At 37.1% G+C, this 22786-nt stretch overlaps 1 protein-coding gene across 1 annotated transcript in view; it reads right to left on the bottom strand.

Annotated features, from left to right (window-relative positions):
- LOC113050674 (netrin-1-like) overlaps nucleotides 1–22786 on the bottom strand; it is a 54674-nt gene that overhangs the window by 3010 nt on the left and 28878 nt on the right. Inside the window, exons 2-5 of the mRNA XM_026213886.1 lie at nucleotides 20734–20922; nucleotides 12888–13037; nucleotides 11278–11331; nucleotides 4925–4999 (exon numbers count right to left, since the gene is read on the bottom strand). Coding sequence (XP_026069671.1) covers nucleotides 4925–4999; nucleotides 11278–11331; nucleotides 12888–13037; nucleotides 20734–20922 — 468 coding nt within the window. The remainder of the gene's footprint in view (nucleotides 1–4924; nucleotides 5000–11277; nucleotides 11332–12887; nucleotides 13038–20733; nucleotides 20923–22786) is intronic.

The following is a 22786-nucleotide window of genomic DNA, read 5'->3' as shown; positions in this document are numbered from 1 at the left end:
CCCCAAAAATAAATAATAATAATTAAATTAAATTTGCCACTTTGCACAACATATATAAATGTACATGTACTTTAATATACATAATAAGGCCTTAGACAAATAGTGTTTCTCTTTTCTTTTTTATGTTTATAATTTAATACAAATAATTATATTACAAATTATATTATCAGCAACTGAATAATGCCAATTAATTTCAGAATTCTTTAGTATTTGGTATTAATTAGTGACCTCGATACATAAGTCCAAACTATTTCCTCTTTTTCCCTTTTAATCACTTTTTTGTTACTGCCTTTGTTTTAACATTTTAAAATACCTAACTTACATTTTACATTTCTGTTTTTCTTAGACTTTGGTCTCCACTGCATACTGTATGTACATTTTATCCTGAAATATTTACTGCAAAAATACACTGTGTCATAAAATTGTGCCTTGTGCCTAAACGAGCAGCCATGACTGAAATGATAGTTCTCCTGCCTGTTCAGAGTCTGGCTCTGATTCGTGAAGTCGTGTGTATCATCTCAGTTGCCTCAGCAATGCAGGTCAACCTTCAGTTTAAAGTGCTTTCAAATAAATCATGTAACTCAAACCTCGCCACAGTTTGAGATTCCTCGCAAGTGTGAATCCTTAAAATCTGCTTAAGCTGGCTGTAGACTCATGCTGTTCCCCTTTCATTATTAATAGCCTTTGAGGTACTTTGTAAGGAGACTATGACAAAAAAACAAACAAAAAAAAAAACAGGCAGATTTCATTTAGTCTGCGTAATTCTTTGAGCTAGACTAAGGCTGAGGCTGTATCATGCAAGTTAATTGCATGTGATGTATTTATCTATTTATCTGTCTCTGCACATACTTTCCTCAGTATTTTAAGGTTAGAATTAACGTTTTTCACAAGTTTCCTTCATTACCATTGCAGGGATCCCTTTTCACATTTACAGGAATCAGTTTAGAACTTGCCCCACACAGCTTCCCACTAGACTAAGTTTCAACTTCTCATTTGCATCAGGTGCCAGGATATCCAAAAAAAAAAAAAAAGAGATGAGAACAAACTAAATGCTTCTGTAACTGTATGACTTTGTTTCTACTGTGGAACACAGTTTTTTGAAGAATATTCTTGCAGTTCTCTTCCATATAAAGAAAATAAATGAGTTATTTAAAGTGGTTCATCTGAATTGTTAATAATATTCCAAATGGTCTTATGCCAAACAATAGCTTTGTGGAAGTAAATGAAATTTAAATAGTTCACAAAAATTTTTGATATCCAGTCTAGCTCTCCTTAGCTTGTTCCTAAGAAACACGGCAATGTGCAACTCAAGAGCTGCTCATTCTTTTGGCTCTGCTTAATCCAGTTCACGCGACCGTTCTGAATGAATTGTTCTAGAAAAGCACCTTCTGTCTCTCAAACTCACTTCCTCAGTGATTCACAGCAGTTCACACAGGGGCTGAATGATTATGAGAAAAATTGTTGATTATTCCCTTGAAATTGTAATTGCGATTATAAATTACGATTTACAATTAATTACAATTTACACTGAATGATGTTTATACCATTGATTGAACTGCATGCTGTATTTTTATATGAAAATAAACAAGCTGAAAACACTCTAACTGAAAAAAAACTTTTGTGCTTTTCTACAGCATTAAGCCTCGGATCAGATTGTTTTTTTTTTTTTATAATTTAAAGCTGCGGTAGGGAACTTTTGACGCTCTAGCGCTTAATAAACAGAACTGCTTGCGTCTTGCGGAAGAACATTGTAGCCGGAGCTACTTCTCTCTGTTTATGTCTATAAAGAATCACAAAGGTGACCCTAGTGATTCAGGACAAGCCAAAAACACGGTTTGGAAAATGGATTCATGGTGTACTCGCTTATTATATACATTTTTCTACATTTTGAACACAAACAAAGTTACGGACGCCAGCTCTGATTGGTTATTTTTTACCGGGAGCGATGGAGTTTCTGCAAATGGCAATAGGACCACTGGGAGGAGCCAGAGGAGCTTGATTTTTTTTCACAGATTATCTGTCTCATATTCTACTGACAGGACATAATAAAAAGGTTTAATAAATATGTAAAAAATATTTTTTTACAAAAGTTCCCTACAGCACCTTTAAAGTTAAAATATGAATGGTATTATAATGTTATACTAAAACTAAAACAATGGAAAAACCCTTAAGATAACGTAGAAAGAAAAACATATCTTAAGCGTGCAAAATAACAAGTGGACTTTGAATGATTAATTGCTGCTTTGACCGATTACGTAATTGTGGCATCCATAATTGTAATTGCGATTAAAAATGTGATTAATTGCGCAACCCTAGTTCACAGCTTACTGGAGAGGAAGGTTACCAGGAAAGACCAAATGTTTATCAGTTTCCCACTCTAAATTGTTATGACTTCAGAAAGCTTAAAATATAGAACAGAGAAACACTTTGATAGATTTTTGTGTTTAAAGCCCCGTTCACACCAAGAACGATAACTATAAATATAACTATGAAGATAACGTTATTAGCGTCCAAACCAGCGAACGATATCGTCTGTTTATTCTGAGCGCACCTGCATCTGCCGCTTTAAATCGTCGAGCTCGTTATAGCAGGATGGATTCTGATTGGATGTCAATGTTTGTATCGTTCATCAGCTGGAAAAAAATCGTTCTGAAAATGATTCCAACGATACCGTTTCTCTATGCCTTTATCGTTATAGTTGTAGTGTGGACTCTGCTATTCTTTAATATTGAGAACGATTTTTAGATCTATATCTTTATAGTTATCTTGCTTGGTGTAAACGGACCTTAAGTCTTATTAACTTGGTTTTCATCACAAATTCACCTTTTGTGTTCTACAAAAATTCACTGAAGGGTGAGTATTGAAAATGATGACAGATTTTCTTTTTTTTCTTTTAATTCCTTTACTTACACCAAAAAATCATCACAAATTAAATTGAATGCATAAACCTTTATGTCACTGTCACTATTTGGATAGGTGGAAGTCATTCCAGTGACTAGTACATGTCACAGCCTGTGGAGGCCAAGCTGTACTCAGGATTCCTGTGGTGTTTTATGGGTAATGTGCCAGTGAGGCACAAGGCTGTAAATATCATGCCACGAAGGGCCCGATTCACTATAAGTCTGTTAAATGACTCCCATCTTCAAGTTCAATACCATTTACAGCCATTTCCCCCCATGCTGCTGTAGCATAAAGCCCCCCTGATGCTCGAGTAGGCAGAAGGAAAGTGGATTAGGTTTAATGCTCAGAATGTGGGAGTTTATCCTAGGTTGTTCACTTTTGTGTAAAGACAGAGCCGGCCAGCTCTCCATAACTGAGGACAACTGTAAATTGAAGTCAGCAGGGGACCATATTATCTGGATAAATTCTTAAATGAGTCTTAAATGAGTAATGGCGGTGTAGAAAGGAGAACATTTAAAGCCGGTCTGCAGGAGGTGATGGCATTGAGTATTCATCACGTAAGATACGGCTTCCAATGTGTGCCAGACCTCTTCTCTACACTGTGGGGATCCCCTGTGTTTTTACCTCCAGTGTTACTGATTTTTTTGAGAGGTCTGTTTGAGCATAAAGCACACTATATAATATTTTTTATATATAAAAGTGTTGTTTAAGGCTACAGTTCCTTTTATGTATCAAATCACGTCTTTAGGTGAAATGCAGTTTTCAATTATTGTTGCATTTATCACGTCGCATTTTTACAAGTACACAGCCTGTCAGTGAAGCCTCTTCTATGATTTTTTTTTTTTTTTTATTGTAAATTAAAATAATTTAGATGTTTTGGAGAGCATAAAGTAAAAAAGCATCAGGGTGATACAACTTTCCTGATATCATAATGAATTTCTGTTATAAACATACTGTAACAGAACAAAGGTCTTATCAAAATGCATTTTCTTTTTTTCTTTCTTTCTTTTTTCTTTTTTTTTTTTTTTGTTTTATTTTATTTTATTTATTTATTTATTTATTTTTTTGGGGGGGGGCTACAATCCTTAGTAATGCTTGAAAAACAAAATAATGTTGAACAAAATTATATTAAGTCTCTAAGAATATCAGATTTCTTTTATTATTATTATTATTATTATTATTATTATTATTATTATTATTAGTTTAGTTCAGTTTGTAAAGTGTCATATGCTAACATTTCGCCAAAACATGATATTTATAAATTCATAAAATACAATATCTGCAAAAACTTCTCATATTGAAGATATATTTACGATTAATATGTGTACCCTCGCATCTATTCAGTGTGTGAGTAAAGTATTACTTATTTAATTTAAGTAATTAACATTAAAACTTTTCTTGAAAAAAAAAAAAAAATGTAAACCTTGGGGAAAAACATTAATACAAAGATAACATAAATATTACAATTATACCTATGCTCATATCATCTATATCGTGTTTTATTCCCCATCAATAAATGACCTATGCTGCCTGAAATGAATCAAAAGAGCTGTTGAAATGCTCTGGCTGTCATTAAATCTGCTAAGCTCTTTAAGTTGCACAGGGTCTCGCTTGACTGATGAAACGGCCCACCTCTGTAGGAGAGGGGCTGCACATCTGCTCCTTTTCATGGACAAGAGAGGGCCTGCTGCCCCGAGGAATGCAGAACAGGGACATGCGCTTCCCTTAATGAGGATATCTGTGAGCACTCCAGTCCCTTCTGCCCGTCACACTGCCATAGCTTGATCCGCTTTGGGCTCAAATACCTGCTGGGCTGTCCGTCAACGCAGCCTCCACTAAACCCCTCACTGATAGCCTTTCCTCCTGTTTGATCCTTTGACTTTCTTCTTGAAAGCCCTAAGTAAGCCATCACTACAATATACCAACACTGAAGGGGCTCAAGGGAATTAAAGAATAAAAATCTTTCCGAGGGCAAGGATTTGAGCCACCTGCATAAATGTGGGAGCGCGCTTCTCTCACTCACCGTAATCTTTCTTGCAGTACTTCTTCATATTGATCTTCAGCTTGCCTTTGGAAGCCTTGCAGTAGGATTCACAGTCTGAAATTGGAAGTTGAAAGAAGAAAGGAAGGGGCAAAACAGCACAATTAAAGAATGTAAAAGAGAGAACATTGTCAAACTACTTCTGCAAACTACACATCTATCCTAACGCCCCGGCCTGTTGTGACACCCATCTGCCCAGTTGCATTGTGAGGCTGTAATAGTGCTTGTGAGGCATTCAGCAAAGTGTCTTTTGCTCCTTAGAAAAGCAGGAGACAAAAGGTCCCTCTCGTTCTGCTCTCTGGATGTCTGGACCCTCCCCTGCTCTGATGGGAGCCTTCTGAGGCCAAGCGTATTGTGCCACCCAGCAAATTTTTTTTTTTTTTTCTTTTTCAGCTCCATGCTAATTTCTCACCCTTGTCTCCACTGTCAGTGCCATGATGGGCCTGATTAGGGCTTTTTGAATCACGACTCTTCCCTCCCGGTCCTGTCAACTCACCCCGTACGTCTGCCCTAATGCCGCCCTCCCCCACGCAACCCCTAAAGACCATTTCAACCTTTGGCATTTATTGGTTCGGCACTCAGGGAGGTGGCAGTGAAGGGGGAGCAAGGGTTGTCCGAGGACAAAGGGAGGTCAGGGGGGAAATTAGCAGCGCATAAAGCATTTAAAAAACTTGTTGTGTTTAAAAATAAAGAAGAAATGTAGCGTTTCGGTCAAGAAGCGCAAGAGATTTGGTTCAGATTGCAGGACTTTTTGGCAAAACTAGATAAAGAATTCAACTGTACACGGACATGATTAATTAAAAAACAAAACTCTTTCCAGCATGCAGATGTTTAAATAGAGAAGATTTCTCTTGCCGTTCCCCTTACGCCCCACACACTGTCATGGCCTTCTTTAGTGGATGGATGGAATGAGAAGACAGAGGAGGGGGAGAAAAAAAAAAAAACCCTTTCAGCTCGCCTGCATATGAACAAACTTCATTGTTTCGGCCGACCCTCGCTCCATGCCTGCCTTTTACTTTCTTTTGGACTCGCTATTCTCTCCGTGTGAATGAGGTTGCCCGGGCAACGAAGGAATCAGCAAAGAATGCCCGTGAAAGTAGTCGCACCGAAGTGGTTGCACGAGGGACTCCGAGGTGGGGTTGGGGCGAGTCAAAGCGCGCACACTGTAGATTGGAAATGGCAGAGAAACTGTAACCGAAATGAAATTGAGAGTCCATAGTGTGGCAGCCTCATTTGCATTTAAATGAAGACTATAGAGCAACTGCTTTGTTTTCCTATAACCCCGTTTAATGCCATCACGATACTTCCCTTTGAAAGCCATCGTTTCTCATTAGCTCTCCTTTAAGGAGGTGATGAGCACCCTGAGATTCCTATTTAAACATCTCGTCCCCCGCAGCAAGGACAAATGTTCTCATTGTGCCCCCTCTTGAGTTAGGGGAAGTAGGGTTAGCTTGCCGTCCCGTCATGATGCTCCCACAGAGACCAGTGTCACCTTAATGGATGTTTTTCCTGCCGTCTTTTCAAGCGAAAGCGGTGTACGAGAGATTTTTGGCACCAGGTCCAGTGGCGCTCTTGGCGGTGCCAGTGACTAAAAGAAAGCTGCGTGTAAGTTTGAATGTGAGGCTTGTTTGACACTGAAGAATGAGTGGAGGGCACCGGTTACATGCTGACTGTGGGGACCCCTGTGGGGAGACATTTGGGGACGGATTCTCTCCGTCGCTAGATGTCGAGGGAAGTTGTCGGTCTGGAGATTCGGCGGAGAACAACTTTTCGCCTAATGAGTCTGTGCTATTCAGCATCACTCAGCACTTCTGAAAAGCCTTGACATCTAACACTGACAATCTAACCTGCTGGGTCTTTTGGCGCTTGAGGACGGCCAGACACTGTACTCTGTTGTTAGCAAAAAGAGCCTAAAGCCGACCTGAGGTCTGTTTCCAGTCGGACCTCTGATGGGATGGACAATGCTAATGGGCGCATCTCAGGTCTGGGAACTGTAAAAATGTGGTGCGAATGAGCGCACAGGGGGAAGGCTTTCTCTGTGCGAATGAGACTGATTGAGAAACAAATTGCTGCAAATAAAGCATGTAATTAGATTATAGCCAGAGCCCCAAGCTCCCACTGGGGCAGGGACTCTATGGGCAAGCTGGGTCTGTTCCAAAGGGAACTGCTTTTTTTTCTCTCCTTCCCTCTCAACCTCTCAAAATATCCTTCTCGTTCTTTAAGTTCTATTCAGGACTTTGAGAGAAAAATAGCTGTCTTCGAACTCTGGCAATGGTTTAAAGAAACCGACCAGACAGTGCGTGCAGTTTTAAATCAGGGTTTGTTTTGGTCACGGTAGCATCGCTTTGATAGGGAGAGACTGAGTGGAAATCAACTTCATTACTGTAAATGAAGCCCCAGCGACAACACTCGAAATCTGACAATGCGAAATCGGAGAGAGGAGAGGCCAGCTTGAAATTAGACGAGAGCTTTGCATTCCTGATGAGACACTGGTTCAACACTATTCACTCTCTTTCTGTCTCTCTCCAATTCCAATCTTTCACTCCCCTTTTTTGTTCATTCCTTTCATGATCACTAGGAGCCTCGTTAAATTCTATGGAGACCATTCGGTCTTAAAAGGGTGACATTTTTAAAGGGATAGTTCACCTAAAAATGAAAATTCTGTCATTATTTACTCATCCCTGTGTCACTGTACGACTATCTTTCTTTCCTGTCAGAAACAAAGCATGGTATCGGGTAAACTACCGTCTCATAGTTAAGGTACGAATATACCATTCAGGGATATAAAGGCCAGTTTTCAGTGAATGCAATTTGATTTCAGTGATAAATTTCTGTTTTGTTTTTCCATGCAAAACTATTTACAAACAAATGTATTATAATGCACATACAGTAGTCATAATGCTTTTTTGCCATTTTTGGAGTTTGACGGTTCCAGTTCCTAATCACTTTCATTTTTATTATTCAAACTGTTTTTTTTAAAACGATTATATGCATTTGAAACAACATGAGGGTGAGTAAATACAGATACAGATATCATTTTAACTGGTTATGTGATATATATATATTTTTGAGCAGTCCCCAGGGTAAAACATCTGAACATCTACACATCCATTCAAATAATGACTGTAAAAACAACAGGCGCTGATCTCCTAATGCAGGTTTGTAGAGGCATCAGTCAGTCGTAGATGAGTGTGTGTCTGAGGGATTATGCAGGGGTCTTGGGAGTGGTGACTCACACCATGCATGACCTTGCCACACAATATGTGTTTTGTCTGAGCCGAGCAATCGGAGGTATTCGCAATGCATTCCTCCCCTCCATGTGGCAGTGTTGAAGACATATTAATATCCTTCTTCTCCCTTGACTTTTCTTCTGTAGTCTTGCCATTCCCCTGTTTCATTCTCATAGACACCTGCTACACAGCTGCCTGGCCCACCCTTCTGTACAAGAACGTACAGGTTCTCTCTCTCATTCGCAGTCTTTCTCCGTCTGAGTGGGCAACTGCTAAAGAGAAGGGTGGAGGTGCCCTGATCTGTTTGCAATCATCTATTGGATGAGGTCATATTTTTCTGCTGTATTGCACTTTCCCGAGGTGTGCTTTGGGCCTGGAGTGGAGGTATAATATATGCGGTCCCATAGAAAGATGTGTGGGTGGTCTGCAGCATCCATTTTGATGGGGGCACTCAAATATGTCTGTCCTGTGCTCCACCTCTCCATCAGCTTGATTTGGAATGCTGCTTTTTTCATGGAGGGTTGCTCTGAAAACCAGATGGGTCGAGCGTTTAAGGGGTCAAAATCAGCAGCGCCCCCGCTGACTGAATTAAAGGTCATGCCATCTTTGCAAATAAATTACTTTTTTTTTTTTAAATATGTTGATTTTGAAATATAACTTGCCAAACATATCCCATTAAGTGATTAGAAATGGTGTATTTTATAAATTGTCTGACAATATAATTAATTTCACCTTAATTGTTTAAACTAAACTTCAGAAATTATTTCTAATTTTAGTCATACAGAAACAAAAAGCAAGCAAACAAACATGATAGCTGCATCATATTAGTATTTCCATTAAAAACAAAAACAAAAAAACAGCTAAAATGTGAAAACTGGTGGTGATATGTTAATATTACATATAAAAAATATATATATAGTATATTGTTTTTTTAAGGGGTCATATGATGCAATTTCAAGTCTTTCTTTCTCTTTGGGTGTTACAAGCTGTTTGTGAACAGATAAGATCCCTAAAGTTGCAAAGACTAAACTCTCAAACCCAAAGAGATATTCTTTATAAAAGTTAAGACTCGTCCACACCCTCCTAAAACACCTCTTTTAAATACGCCCCCACATGTCTACATCACTGTGTGAGAAGATTTACATAACACCACCCAAATGTTCATGCAAAGAAAGAAAGCGTAACTTTTATTCTCGCTGTAGTATTATTGCCATCGCCGCCATGTCGTGGAGACACTGTGTTTCGTTGTGAAAGCAAAAATACTTTGTTTGGTCTTCCAAAAGAGGACACAACTAGAAATCAGTGGTTACGTTGTATTTACAACACTGTTCGAGAACAGTTCAACCCAAATATTCAGATGTATGCAATGCATTTTAGAGCAGCCTACAATGCCAGTGTTCTGACAAATAATGCTGACTCACAGCCTGTAAGTACGTTTTCATATTTTTAAAATATAGATATGATCATATACATTTGCTACTGATGATTCAAATGCGGGTTTTATTGGTTTTGTCTCATCGCACCGGGACAAGACATCACAGTATGGTAAGGGGCGTGGCATTTCCTTCACACACTTGAGGTATTCATCCAATCACAACGCACTGGATAACTGGCCAATCAGAGCACATTGTGCTTTTCAGAACGATGAGTTTTGTAAAAAAACGATGCCTTTCAGAAAGACAACTTTCAGAGAAACAATAATGTGCAGTATATGTAAAATAATGTTTGTTTGTTTATTACAGCAAATACACTTGAACAAGCTAATCAAGAATTACAGGGGCTACAGGCAGGCAAGGCTTTTTTTAGGGTTGGAACTAAACTTTGTAGTACATCGGCACTGCAGGACCGACATTGTCTACCCCTGAGATGAAGAATGGTGAAAAAAAAAAACTACAAAATTAATGAAATACTAAATAATATTTGATACATAATAATTTTCATACTAATATAAAATATAAAGAATAAATAGATTCTAAGTCAAGCATAATGAAAGTTTAGTTTTACACGTGCTGCCATATGCTTTAGGGTCAGGCCATGGCAAATGGAAACACATTGTGGTGAATGGGTTAAACTTTTCCCTCCACTTTGCCTATTTGTTTATTTTGCATGGGTCATAACACCCTCTATCTCAAATCATTGATAGTCCGTTAAAGAAAGTCCATTTTCACGGTGCAGTTCTGACATTTGGCAAGAGCCAAACTACCATGAAACACAGAATTGGTTTCAGATGGGCTAGTGAGAGTGAGTACTGTTGGTATTTTAGGACAAAGGAGGAAGAAATGTAGAGAGAATAAAAAGACGGTAGAAGAAAAATGTGGGGGTAGAGAAAATATCTCAGAGAAGAATTAAATGAGGTCTACGACAGAGAGAATACCAGCAGCTCTGCTGTCAATCTTATCTGTCAGTAAAGCATTAGAGGTCTACGGCGATCAACCAACAGCTGCAAAGATTTCTAGCACGCCAGAATTCCTGTCTGTGAGAATGACAAAATCAACAAAATCTTGTCCATACGGGCAAACTAAAGCATGTTCACTCTCGATGTAAAAAAAAAAAAAAAAAAAAAAGGAAACTGATGGCTCAGGGAAGACAACGTAGGAAATTAAACATCTGTTTAGGAGACACTTAGTTCGTAATTGCAAGAAATTTTAGGAGAGCATTTGTATATTTGCAGACAGTGTTTTACTGTCTGATGCTAAGTTTGGCAGGCATGGAAGTTAAGTCTGACATTCTGTTTACTTTTAGACATTTATAAAACATCTGCGGCAAGAACAAACACGTCTAGGGATGTACTGTAACTGTAAAAATGGATGCCCCTAAAAAGATTTTCTGCAGTCCCTCTTCCATAATGAGTTTAGGGTGAATTAAACCCAATTCTTAAAATCAGTAACTCAATAAAGACTGAGCCCCCAATAAAAACGAGTTCTCAGTCATCACTATAAGACACATACAAGTGGCCTATCTAAACATGATTCAAAAGGAACCTTTATATATATATTTTTTTAATAGTTAGCAATTCGGTCTAAGATCTCCTTTAGTTTCTGACATCAGATATATTCTTGCTTAAACAATATGTTTTTCATATGAGACTAAGATCAGTTAACTAACCTGAAGGTCCCTCTGTGCTGCTTGCAGTGGTAGTTGGTGGAGCAATAGGAATTTCTGTAAAAAAAAAAAAAAAGAGAGCACAGTTAACAAAATAAATAAATACATAAACATAAGTTAAATTAAAATTAAACAATAAATACAATCTAGGATCAATATAAAAATAAATATTAGATTATACAGACAATTTATTGCTACTAATTTGAATCATTTAAACTCTGAAGATACTGGTTTAACATTAGAAATCCATTTGTATCTCTCTTTTGCCGTTATGAAATACAGTGAGATACAGTACATGTCCAAGACTTGATTCTTTCATTCTTCCTTCCATGATCTTTTCATGAATGGAGGGAAGTTTACCCTCAGTAAAACCATGTGTAATGAAAGACCTTTTGAGCAAAGTGATTGCATTCATAAAAGTGGTAAAAATAAATAATAAGAAGAATGGTCCTTTGCTATATTGGAACATAAATATTCAGGAAGAAAAGGCAGTTAATGCCATGAGGACAGAACAAAAAGAGGACTGAAACAGCTTGAGCGTACTAAGAGAAATATGAAGAAGGTGATAAGAGTGCTCATGTGCCCTGTGAGCTGGTGGACGAGTACAGAAAAAATAAATAAAAGAGCCATTTGAAGGAAGAAAGAATCAAGTCTTCTGATTTAAAAAATAATTTAAAAATAAATTAATACAATAAATCATGAATGATCTTCATCGTGTGGTGGGGTTCAGAAATGTTTTTTTGCTCTTGTTGAACTGTGACCCTAAGAAATTGCACGGAGCCAAAACATGTTTTTTTGTTGTTGTTACTTTTATGGTGTTTCGGCCAGTAAACAAGGCTTAAATAATGATATCGCTCTGTAATGTTACTTATTTTGGATGACTTATCAAATCTTAAAACAATTCAAAACACAGCATTTAATCTTTTAGGCTTTGGACAAAAGCACACGCACCATATCAAGTGCTTTAATGTAGAGTTCAATAAAGAATTACCATTAGATTAGACATGGGAACGAGTTATGAATATTTTCATCCTATTGATTTATGGTCTTCTGAATAAGATGACATAATAGTAGGCTATGTGTAGCCAAGACTTCCTCATGTTAAACTGAGCTTGGCATGGATTCAGATACTGATTAAATGATATGGGCTATTGAAAATGTTTTATTGCAATTATGAGAGAAACTAAATATTTTCAGTTTAATTACCACAGTGTCCACCTTTTTCATTCATGACCATGCAGTGAATATACTTTTAAACTTTTGCAATCTTTAAAAGCAATCTTAAAGCAACACTATTTAACTTTTTCTGTTTTCAAAATGGATGCATGCAGTTCTGTTTATTAATCGCTAGAGCGCCAAAGTTGACTTAGTGTTGCTTTAAGACTCCTTAAAGAATGGGAGGTGAGAATCCAGAAGTCATTCCATTGTGACTTCATTGCAGATTTTCATGTTTGACCATAAAAACAATAAAACATAGATCCTACAGTCCTTCAAAAGAGTTTCAGCTCAGTATTTCAAGCATTCCATGGACAGAAACCTTTGTAAGTGCATTATGGCTCATTGGGGATTGAAGTGGAAAAAATAGAGATCTTGACATTGAGTGATCCACATACTTATGCAGGGGGCAATGGGCGATCGGCTCTGCTGGTAGCCTTTAGCACAACGGTTGCATGTGATACCCGTCACACCGTCTTTACAGGGGCATTGGCCTGTGGTTTGGTTACAGGTTTTGCCCGCGGCCCCCACAGGATGGCAATCACAGGCTGTGAGGAACAGAAGAAAAGAGATAAAAGAAAAGCACATACAAACGGTACATACATACAAAAGCACAGATAAACTATAAAAGTAGCTTTAAGTGCCCAAGTCTGGGGAAATAAGAGGGGGAAGATTGGTGAAGCAGTTGACATTGTGTGTTTTGTGAAAGTGGTGACCAGTCTCGTGACAAGAGCATGCACATACACATACAAATTCAAAACACAAAACCTCGGTATGATGGTCAGTGATTTTACACTGAATGGCTTGAGAATCTTTTCCTTGTTATGCATTTATCTCCGATCATAAGCACATAAAGACCGGGCGCATCAAGATAAAGTCTCGCTGAACAGCACCTAAATGTATCTGGACAGTTTTGGACACTGAAGTCTACCTTAAAAATGTCAGCATACTGGCTAAAAATATCAACCTGAAAAAAATATCAAACCTTTTTTCAGAATTGACTGCACATTTAAGTCTTTTTTATCTGTGATTTTTCTAGAGTTCACACAGGTGTTCCGTCACCTAGTAATTTTTTTTTTTTTTTGCTATTATTTTCTAAGCAAAAACTTATTTTTTCGTCTTTTATCAACACAATATATATTATTTCTCATGTGAATTATGTTGAAAGAAATTATTCCTTTTACAATTGCTTTGGAACCACTGTATTACGATAAATATTCAAATTGGCAAAAATATCTAAATATCTATAATATCAAAATAAATATCTGTAAAAAAAACACATTTCCTTAAAATATGTTTCCATCACATGTGCTTTCATCAGAATACTGTGCTTGTGCCAATAATGTCTGTCACATTTCCTTCCTCTTGGGAGGTCTTTCTCTGACATATGGCTCAGCGTCTCTCTCTGCTTCTTAAAGCTTGTGAACTGATTGTATTGCCTTTTTGTCAAAACTCCTTTCAAGTACGTTTTCTTAAATACCCACCATGTGTGGTTACATTAAAGCTACATTTGCAAAGAGTCCATTGCTACTTATTTACATTTCCCCCCACCAGCACTGTAGAAGTGATACACTGTCAAATGTTTAACACATTAAATGATTAAATTGACTCATATATATGTATGAGTAATGAAGCACAGAGTTGTGCTTAAACTTTATTTCTTTCAAGCCTGTGCTGAGAGCAGTGAAGTGAGGTTCCAGTCCCACGGTTGGAACGCTGCAGAGAGACATCCACTCCCTAAATGTCTGTCTCGTGTCACTCTCTTGTCATTAAAGCCAAGTTTATGTCTTGTCTTTGGAGATGCCATTATGTAGAAAATTGCCACATTTTTTTCCTCATTATAAATGTGCATTAAAACGCCCTAAAGATTCAATAAACAGCTCAGCTGACTAATTCTTAATAAATGAAACAGCTTCACACCCTTAAATGTGGCGCAGGTCATTTCCAGAAATTCTTTATGGAAATGGATGATCAAGAGTCTTAAAAAAAACTAAATACTGAGGTTTCGGCTGCAATATATATATATATATATATATATATATATATATATATATATATATATATATATATATATATATATATATATATATATATAAGACTTTGTAACCGGATCATAAATTGAGGGTACTCATGACTCATTGATCTCGTTGCAGTGGTTGCCTGCTCGAGTAATTATCGAGGTTCAGTAAAAGTTAGGTTTAATGAACAGCATATCTGGCATAATATTGATTACCTTAAAACTTTATTGCAACTTAAGCCTTCAAAAAATTGTTACAGTACAGTGGTACTTTACAGAAAATGCTGTTTCTTGGAGAGAATGGCATCCTACCAACAACTGCCCAAATCAGATAGACTGGGCCAACGAGTAAATAACGTAAAACACATGGAGCGCAGGTGTATGTCTCTCAAATGTTTGAGCTTCTGCTGTCTGATAAGAGCCTGTCTGGAGAGTGTTTAAGTGCTTGTCCACTTAGCAGTCAAGTGGTGGCACTACACCAGATTCCTGGAGTAGATATGGATCTACTGTTTCCTATCCTCATTCACTCACTCTCAACTCTGCCATGTCCCTGGTAAAAGAAGTACCAAGCTAAGAGTTTATTAATATACAAACCAGAAGATTTTTTGTTGTTGTTGTTCTGATTTCATAGAAAACTTAAAAAGTACCAAATACATTCCATTTCTTCTGTTATTTACTCACTCTAATGTCATTTCAAACCTGTATGACCTTCTTTTTTTTCCTGTGGAATTCAAAAGTTGACTTTTTAAAGTATATCCTGGTCACTCCACTTCCACTTTTCGAAACAATTATACAAGAATGGACTTTCATGATGTTTTTTTGTCATTTTTAGAGCATTATTGGGACATTATGTATATTTACAGTATATAATATATACCTGTATGTACATTTATCGAAAAATAGAAAAGAGTAAAGGCCAAAAATGAAGTGCTTGGTGAGAGCATGTATTCCATTTTGAAAGAGATCTGCACACGGCAGCTTTAATAGAGGAGCAGATGTGAGAAGTTTAGATCCCTGCCAATAGTTTACCATAAAGCTGCTGTCTGAAGTCTGAGCTCCTCTCCTCCATTAAAAACATCATGTTGAGAGTCGGTGGGGTAATTTGTGTGTTGTTGGAGGATGGCCAGCTCAGCCCAGGCTCAGTTTTCTAATGCTTAGTTTCTGCTCTGAAGCTAATAAAGGGAAGAGAAAATGAGAGCAACTTTACTATAAACACCACTGAGTGTTTTTCTGATATCTTTTGAGTGTCTGTTTTTGCTTAAATTCACATTAGGGAGTTTTGAGACAAATATTCTTGTTTTTCTTCTTCTTCTTCTTCTTTCGCAATAGCAAGCATTAGCATTATCATTTGATGAAATTATGAATCTCACTCCAAGCACCATGTCTTCTTGTCAACAAACGTTTTGCCAATTTATCCTTTTTATGCACTACATTCTCTTCTAATTGAAGCCAGCCGCAAAAGTAGTAGTTTTTTGGAAATTTAATGAGAAAAGTGAGGTAATGTAAAACAATATTTTCAAATCCCCAAAAGAAGAGGTTATTTGTGGTTAATAATAGTACAGTTTTGTGACAATGCAAGACACATGTTCAAGTGGAAGGCTTAATAGTGTGACCAGAGACACTACACAGCTCTCACTGCAAGCATAATCTCTACTAGCATACTCAGTAATAACTTTCTTAGCTTTTGACAGAACCCTAATGAGGATGGGGATAAAATTAGCCCTTTATTTTGTCTATTTGTATATAAACCCATGGCAACCACACATTGAAGGCATAATTAGATTGACTGGCTAAAGTTTTGCTGCCTGGGATCCCATCAGAGACTGATGTCATTCTCTTTCACTTGCTAGTTCGTAGCAATCCATATAAACAGAAACATTCATATAATACTGAACCAAGATTCCAAGCTAACCAAAAATGTCTGATCTATTAACAGCCCACCCAATGGGGTGACGAGGGTCTGGTGTGGCTGACAGTTTGCAGAGCGCCACACACTTGCATGATCTAAGTGCGGTTTACTGTATTAAAACGAAATGGCTCATTTAACAAATCAAATCTTCAAAGGAGTCGCTCACTCCAGTGGGCAGGAGAAATGATGAAGCACATGTTTCCTAAAAATAAATGAATCTTATGGAGCAAACAACTCAAAGAGTAAAACAAGATGCACCTTGCAAAGCAAAGCTGCCTTCACTTTGTGTGTTTACAGTGTGGTTTATGAAGGGTGAAGCCACAAATCAGACGGCTGTAGATTCATCAGAAGCAGAGTGCGGCAGACTCTTCACATCATTCTTTATGAATTTAAAAGGAAAATGTTCCAGTTGTCCAATTGAGCAAGTGTTTATATATATATATATATATATATATATATATATATATATATATATATATATATATATATATATATATATATATGACTTTACAGTAAATATAAAATAAGTAGCATTTTAGTACAGGGATCAAAACTCACTATTGACTAGTTGCTTATTAACAAAATGGATGTTTATTAGTACTTATAAAGCACATATTCTGCATGACCATTTTCTACATCTCTAATCCTACCCAATACATAAAATTAACAACTATCTCACTAACTATTAAAAAGCAGAAAACTAGGAATTTATTAAGGCAAAATTTTTAGTTACTGGTTTGGTAATAGCGAGAATTGGACCTTAATATAAAGAGAGACCAAAATAAATGAGATGTTTGACATTTTTATTTAGTTTAGTTCACATTGGGTGGTTCCACCAGTCATTTGTGTGTATAAAACACATGGTTTGGTTACCGACATACTTAAAAAATATCTTCTTTCGTGTTCCACATCAGAAATAAAGTCATATAGACATGAGGGTGAGTAAATGTTAAGAACAAGTTTGGGTGAACATTGACTTCTAGAAGACTCATATTATGTTGAACATGAAACAGGGAGCCTCTGATGTGAAGCTCTGTACAAGAGCAGAACAGTGTAATTGTTTCTCCTGAAGTAAATTGTTATAGTTATAGTTGCCACTATTTCATTGCTCTGATTAAGAGTGCGAGGACTTGTCAAAAAGGAAAAGAGAAAGCATGCGGTGAACACATCAAATTAATGAGCATGAGAGGAGTTGGCTGCTTTCTATTACAACATACTCGCACCTATTTCCATTAACTTGCGATACTTCGCATATTTAGCTTGCGAAAATGTTTTCTTTGGCGGGAATTAAATATCATGCTTCATATCATTTGTCACCTTTCTATAATTACCACACATCCTTGTTTGTACATCTGTTTTGATGTAACCTAATACAGCTGTGTAACTTGGACAGTGTCTGATTGTAATTACATTAGGGGCTCTAACTGTGTTTTCAGAACAATTTCAAATGAAGCAACTTTTGATTTGATGTAGTCAGCTGAGATTAACGCGAGGTCTCTCTCTCTCTCTCATTTGAAAAGTGCCAGTGTTTTTCTGTGTTTAAACATCAAGAGTAGGAGACCCAGAGTGAACCGACATAAATATCCAAGTAAAATATTAGAATTCTCAAATATATAGCCTATATATAAACACTAATACTGAGCTTGTGCCTATTGTGATGATGCTAGCAGTGCTGATAAATGTTCCTGGCATAAACTAACACCAAAGCCTGATTAGGCAGTTGAACCTGAAGATAAATGACTTGATCAAAAACAGAAGAAATATGGATTACTGTTGCGAAAGAATGAAAGCATTGAGAAATGTACAGAGACTGACAAAAGCATGCGAACAGATGACAGCAACAGCAAGCATTCAGCACTGGGAATTTTCAGTTTAATCAAAAAGTTTGGAAGAATTGCTGTAAATCTCCTTTACAATGAAGTATATGCATTCAAAAAAGTTCTCGAAGGTTGTGGGTCACAATGATGCATTTTAATCCAGAATTGATTTGTCCCCAATATTTCATCCATTCATAGTAGTACATGAATATTTTGAAAGGTTTATTACTAATTCTTTAACAATCTAAAGGGTAGTATGGCTATTTTTAGTCTGTTATTCTTTTCAAAGTTTTCCTTGAACCATTAGTGAATTCCATTTGGTTTGTTGACCGTAATTCCAAGTGCCTGGGAAATCCTCCATGGCCTCTGTCTCAAATCTCAGGGAAACAGAAGAGTTCATTAGCTTTCCAAGCAAAGCAGATCATTTTAATAAAACTTTGGAAAAGAGGCCCAGGGTCATCAGAGACCTGCAGGATTATTCGCCCTTGATTTTAACCACAGAAGCCTTTCGAAAGCAGAGAAAAATGAAACAGAAGAGAGATCTAATGCCAGCTGGACTGTCACATCCTGTGATTCTGATAAGAGTTTCTATCTCGAAATATTTCACTTTAAAACAACATATTCAAGCTCACAGCTGACCTTTGGCATTTTCAGACTTTTCCTTTTGCACACTACATTATGAAAGTGTGTACAAAATTCTCAAATGCATCATTGGACCAGCCAACATATCACAACAGAGCAAACCTCACCGGAGAGAGTAATGGGATGCTGAAAGAATCGAGTCTTGTCCACAGGAGAAAGGAAATGAAAACAAAAAGAAGTTCTCTTCCCTCACTAAGACACATAGCATGGGGGTTAGCGGAACACACAGTCGGATGATGAATGTCTGTTTGCATTCCACGTCGACAGGAGAATCAGACGAGAGCCCAGAGAGGGGTAAATGTCAGTTTGGAGTATGGTAAAAGGCATATGTTGGTTAGGTTATGCATTCTTGTAATGCCCTTCCATGCAGAGAATATTATTATATGCACATTAATCTTTTTCATATTCATCAGGTGGAATGTGAACAAAAAAAAAAAAAAAAACATTTTTACATTAATTAAAAATGTTTGATTTTGCAAAATCAAAAAATGTGTGCCTAAATCAGTTGTAAACTGTATGTCTAAATCAACCAGGTAAGGTGTTATTTTATTAAACAATCTGCTGTTTATACTATAGCTTATACTGATATATAAAATACACCACAAAACAATTAAATTGGTTAACTTTACAAACGTTAAAACTAAATAATGCCATAAAATTTTATAAATATATTAAAAATATTTAAAAACTACGAAATATTCCACAAATATGGTTATATTCCATGTCTAAGATTTCATTAAAAAAGTGTAAATTCAAAACAAAGTATGCCACAAAATCAACTGTGTTAAATGTCATATCTAAAATTCACATTCAAATATTTAGCTGTTTTTCTAGTTTAGTCTAAAACTATATATACAGTAAATCATAATCTTTACAACCTGAACTGCTTCTATATAACAGCGGGAACGGGTCAATTGCTTTGTAGTGTGGGTGTTGTAAGTGAGAACTCATGCATGCCTTGAAGTGTAACATTCTCACATGATGCAAAAATATTCCCCGCCGTTTTCTTTGTCAGTTTGATGGATGCTTTTATTTATTTACCTATTTATCTGTTTGGGAAAACAGAGCCTTTAACTTTTAAGCACAGACCTAATATTTTACCCAGAGCTAAAGCTGGAAGTAAATGATCCTAAGCCGTCACGGACAGCAGCAGAATGGACTTTGTTATGAGGATATGCTAAGGTGTGACGGGGGGCTTGTTTGCACAAAGCTTTTGCTCCTGTCCTCTTGCCCTGCAGCAAAGTTAGGTGAGAATAGCCTGTCCTTTTTCTCTCTTTTCTTCTGGACAGCTCCAGGTAAGTGTGCTGTCGCCAGCCAGTTGCACACCTGTGGAAAGCTGCTCGCTTATTCCTTCCTGCGTATCTTCTCTTCCTGTCCGTCCTCCCCCTAACCTCAATTCCTCTCACTCATCTGACCTGTAACAAGGATCAGTTCACACCTCAGCTCTGTTTGTTTGACTTCTATTGTCAAACCATCCCCCAAATGAATCCCAATAACTCAGAAAGATGTAACCTTCCTCCTCCACCCCTCCCCTACCCACATCCCTGTCCTTGGGCTGCATGCTGACAGAGACTCATGGGGGTGGAGGAGCACAGGAATGTGAGAATTCTTTCTTCGGACCTGCTGACTCCTTCATTTGAGGGGTAACGTATTAAGAATAGTCACCGGCTCATCTAATTGGTTCCTTTGTGCTACTATGTGAATTTCTTTGTTTAGAAAACAGCCGGCTAATCACTTAGCCTTAATGTTTTCTGCTTTACTAAGGATGCGTCAAGTGATAAGTTGCAGACTTTGGGCCCTTAAGACCAAACCCATCCACCCGTTTTGCCCATGGTGTTTAGATTCAGTACCCTTCATACCTTTGCAGGCTTTCCTGTGAGAGATGGGCTTAGACATGTCTCTGTAGTAGCCCTCCTTGCAGTAGTGGCAGTGGCGACCTGCCGTATTGTGGCGGCAGTTCAGACAGACTCCTCCGCTTTTCCTCCCGGAGAGTTTGTAAAGCTCCATGTTGAAACGACAGCGCCTCGCATGGAGGTTACAGTTGCAGGCTGCGGAAAAGAAGAAAAAAAAAACCAGAAGATGCATTTTTTTTTTTAAACAGCACATCCTTTGTCAGAGCGTTTCTCAAACATTTCAAGCCAAGTACATAAGAACCAAGAAATTGCATGTCCTGGTTGGGCCTTTTTCCCTTTTTTCCATTTGGTTTGAGCTACTCAGGCATAATTCTACATGAATTAAAAAATATATTTTTTATTAATAACATATAATTAATATACTAATTAATGTCCATTTGTGATGGCAAAGCTGAATTTTCAGCAGCCATTACTCAAGTCTTCAAAGTCACATGATCCCTTAGAAATCATTCTAAGATGCTGATTTTTGTTAAGGAACATTTTGCATAATTTCAGTGTTCAGATATGTGTGCTGCTTTTGATTGTTTGATAAATAGAAAGTTAAAAAGAACAGCATTTATTTGAAATTTTAATCTTTTGTAACATTGAAAATGTCTATATTGTAACTTTGGACCAATTTAATGCATACATGCTGAATAAAAGTATTAATTTCTTAAAAATAAATAAATAATAATAATAATAATCATTATCAATCATTCTGGCCCCAACTTTTGAGTGGTAGTGTATATCCGATATCCAAACACATAAAAATTATTTTAAAATTTAGATGAAATAATTTTATCAAACCACATGCACATTTTCAGAAACATTATTTTCTGGGTAAGCTATTATGATTTAGACACACAGAGCTCTATTAAACATAAAAAAGTAAATTATACAAATGTTTCTGTACTATTTATGTGTCATGAGACCATCTAAATCAAGAATTAAGAGAATTTCCTTAATCATTATGCAGTAGAGGTCCAGGCGTCAGTTTGACAGTTATGTCTTTACCAACTGCAGCAAATGAAGTGCCAGGAAATTAACTTCTGATAATGAGGTCAGCTTCTGAGCTTTGTCTCTGACCAGGCCTGCTCTTTCCCAATGATGCCAAACAATATCAGACAAGGCCTCCAATTACCATTCCATTCCCATTCCCCACCATGCGCAGGAAGCTCTGCTCCTGCTTGTTTACTAATGAACAAAGTTTCTGCCACCAAGTTTAATTACTGTCTGATGTTTATTCATGACTGATTTGTGTGCAGAAATGTTCTCTTTCATTAAGTCTGGGTGAGACATTGGTGTGGCTCCTCCTTATGTATTATTCAGCAATAAATCCCAACCCTCCTACCAAAATGCTTTGGGCTTTTCAAGTGCGGACAACTGTTGGCAAGACATAGCTGATGCACATTCTCTGAGCAACTTCAGCGGTGTGTTTATTGGGTCTTATGCTAGGAAACGTCATGAAAAAACAAGCATTTTGATGAGAGGGCATAACAACTAACAAAAGCAATTGCTGTCACTATAGCAAGACTAAAACTACAACAATGGCTTTCAAGGTTTTTATTTATTTAGTCCATCAATTTTTTTACACTTTGTTTAATTCAAATATTCACATTTAGTATCACCCTAAATGCTCTTGGCTCATCTCCACAGATTTTCCACTTGCTGCCCGAAAAGGGCAAAATAAAAATAAAAATTCAACTTGGAATAGGTCTTTTGAGATGCCTGCAGGACATAAAGAATGATAATTTGGCCTGTCCTAGAAGTGTCTCCTCTTCAAACGTACTCCATGCACGGCTAGTTTGCTCTCAAACAGGCATACTGTTGGTATTAATTCTGCCTGCTTGTTTGAATCCCAGTGGAAACTGATCCTTCCTACCCTCTAGGTATGGATTATTCACTTTTGCTAATAAGGCAAGTGCAATCCAGTATTCAGCTCCCAGCTTCTTTAAATTTCAACAGACTTCCTGAACTTATTGATAAACAGAAAATCCAACTTGTTTTCTCTGAAAATTAA

The sequence above is a fragment of the Carassius auratus genome, chromosome 31 (assembly GCF_003368295.1).
Source record: "Carassius auratus strain Wakin chromosome 31, ASM336829v1, whole genome shotgun sequence".
Classification (NCBI taxonomy): domain Eukaryota; kingdom Metazoa; phylum Chordata; class Actinopteri; order Cypriniformes; family Cyprinidae; genus Carassius; species Carassius auratus.
The sequence above is the reverse complement of the archived record's forward strand: the minus strand, read 5'-3'. Positions and strand labels throughout refer to the sequence as shown.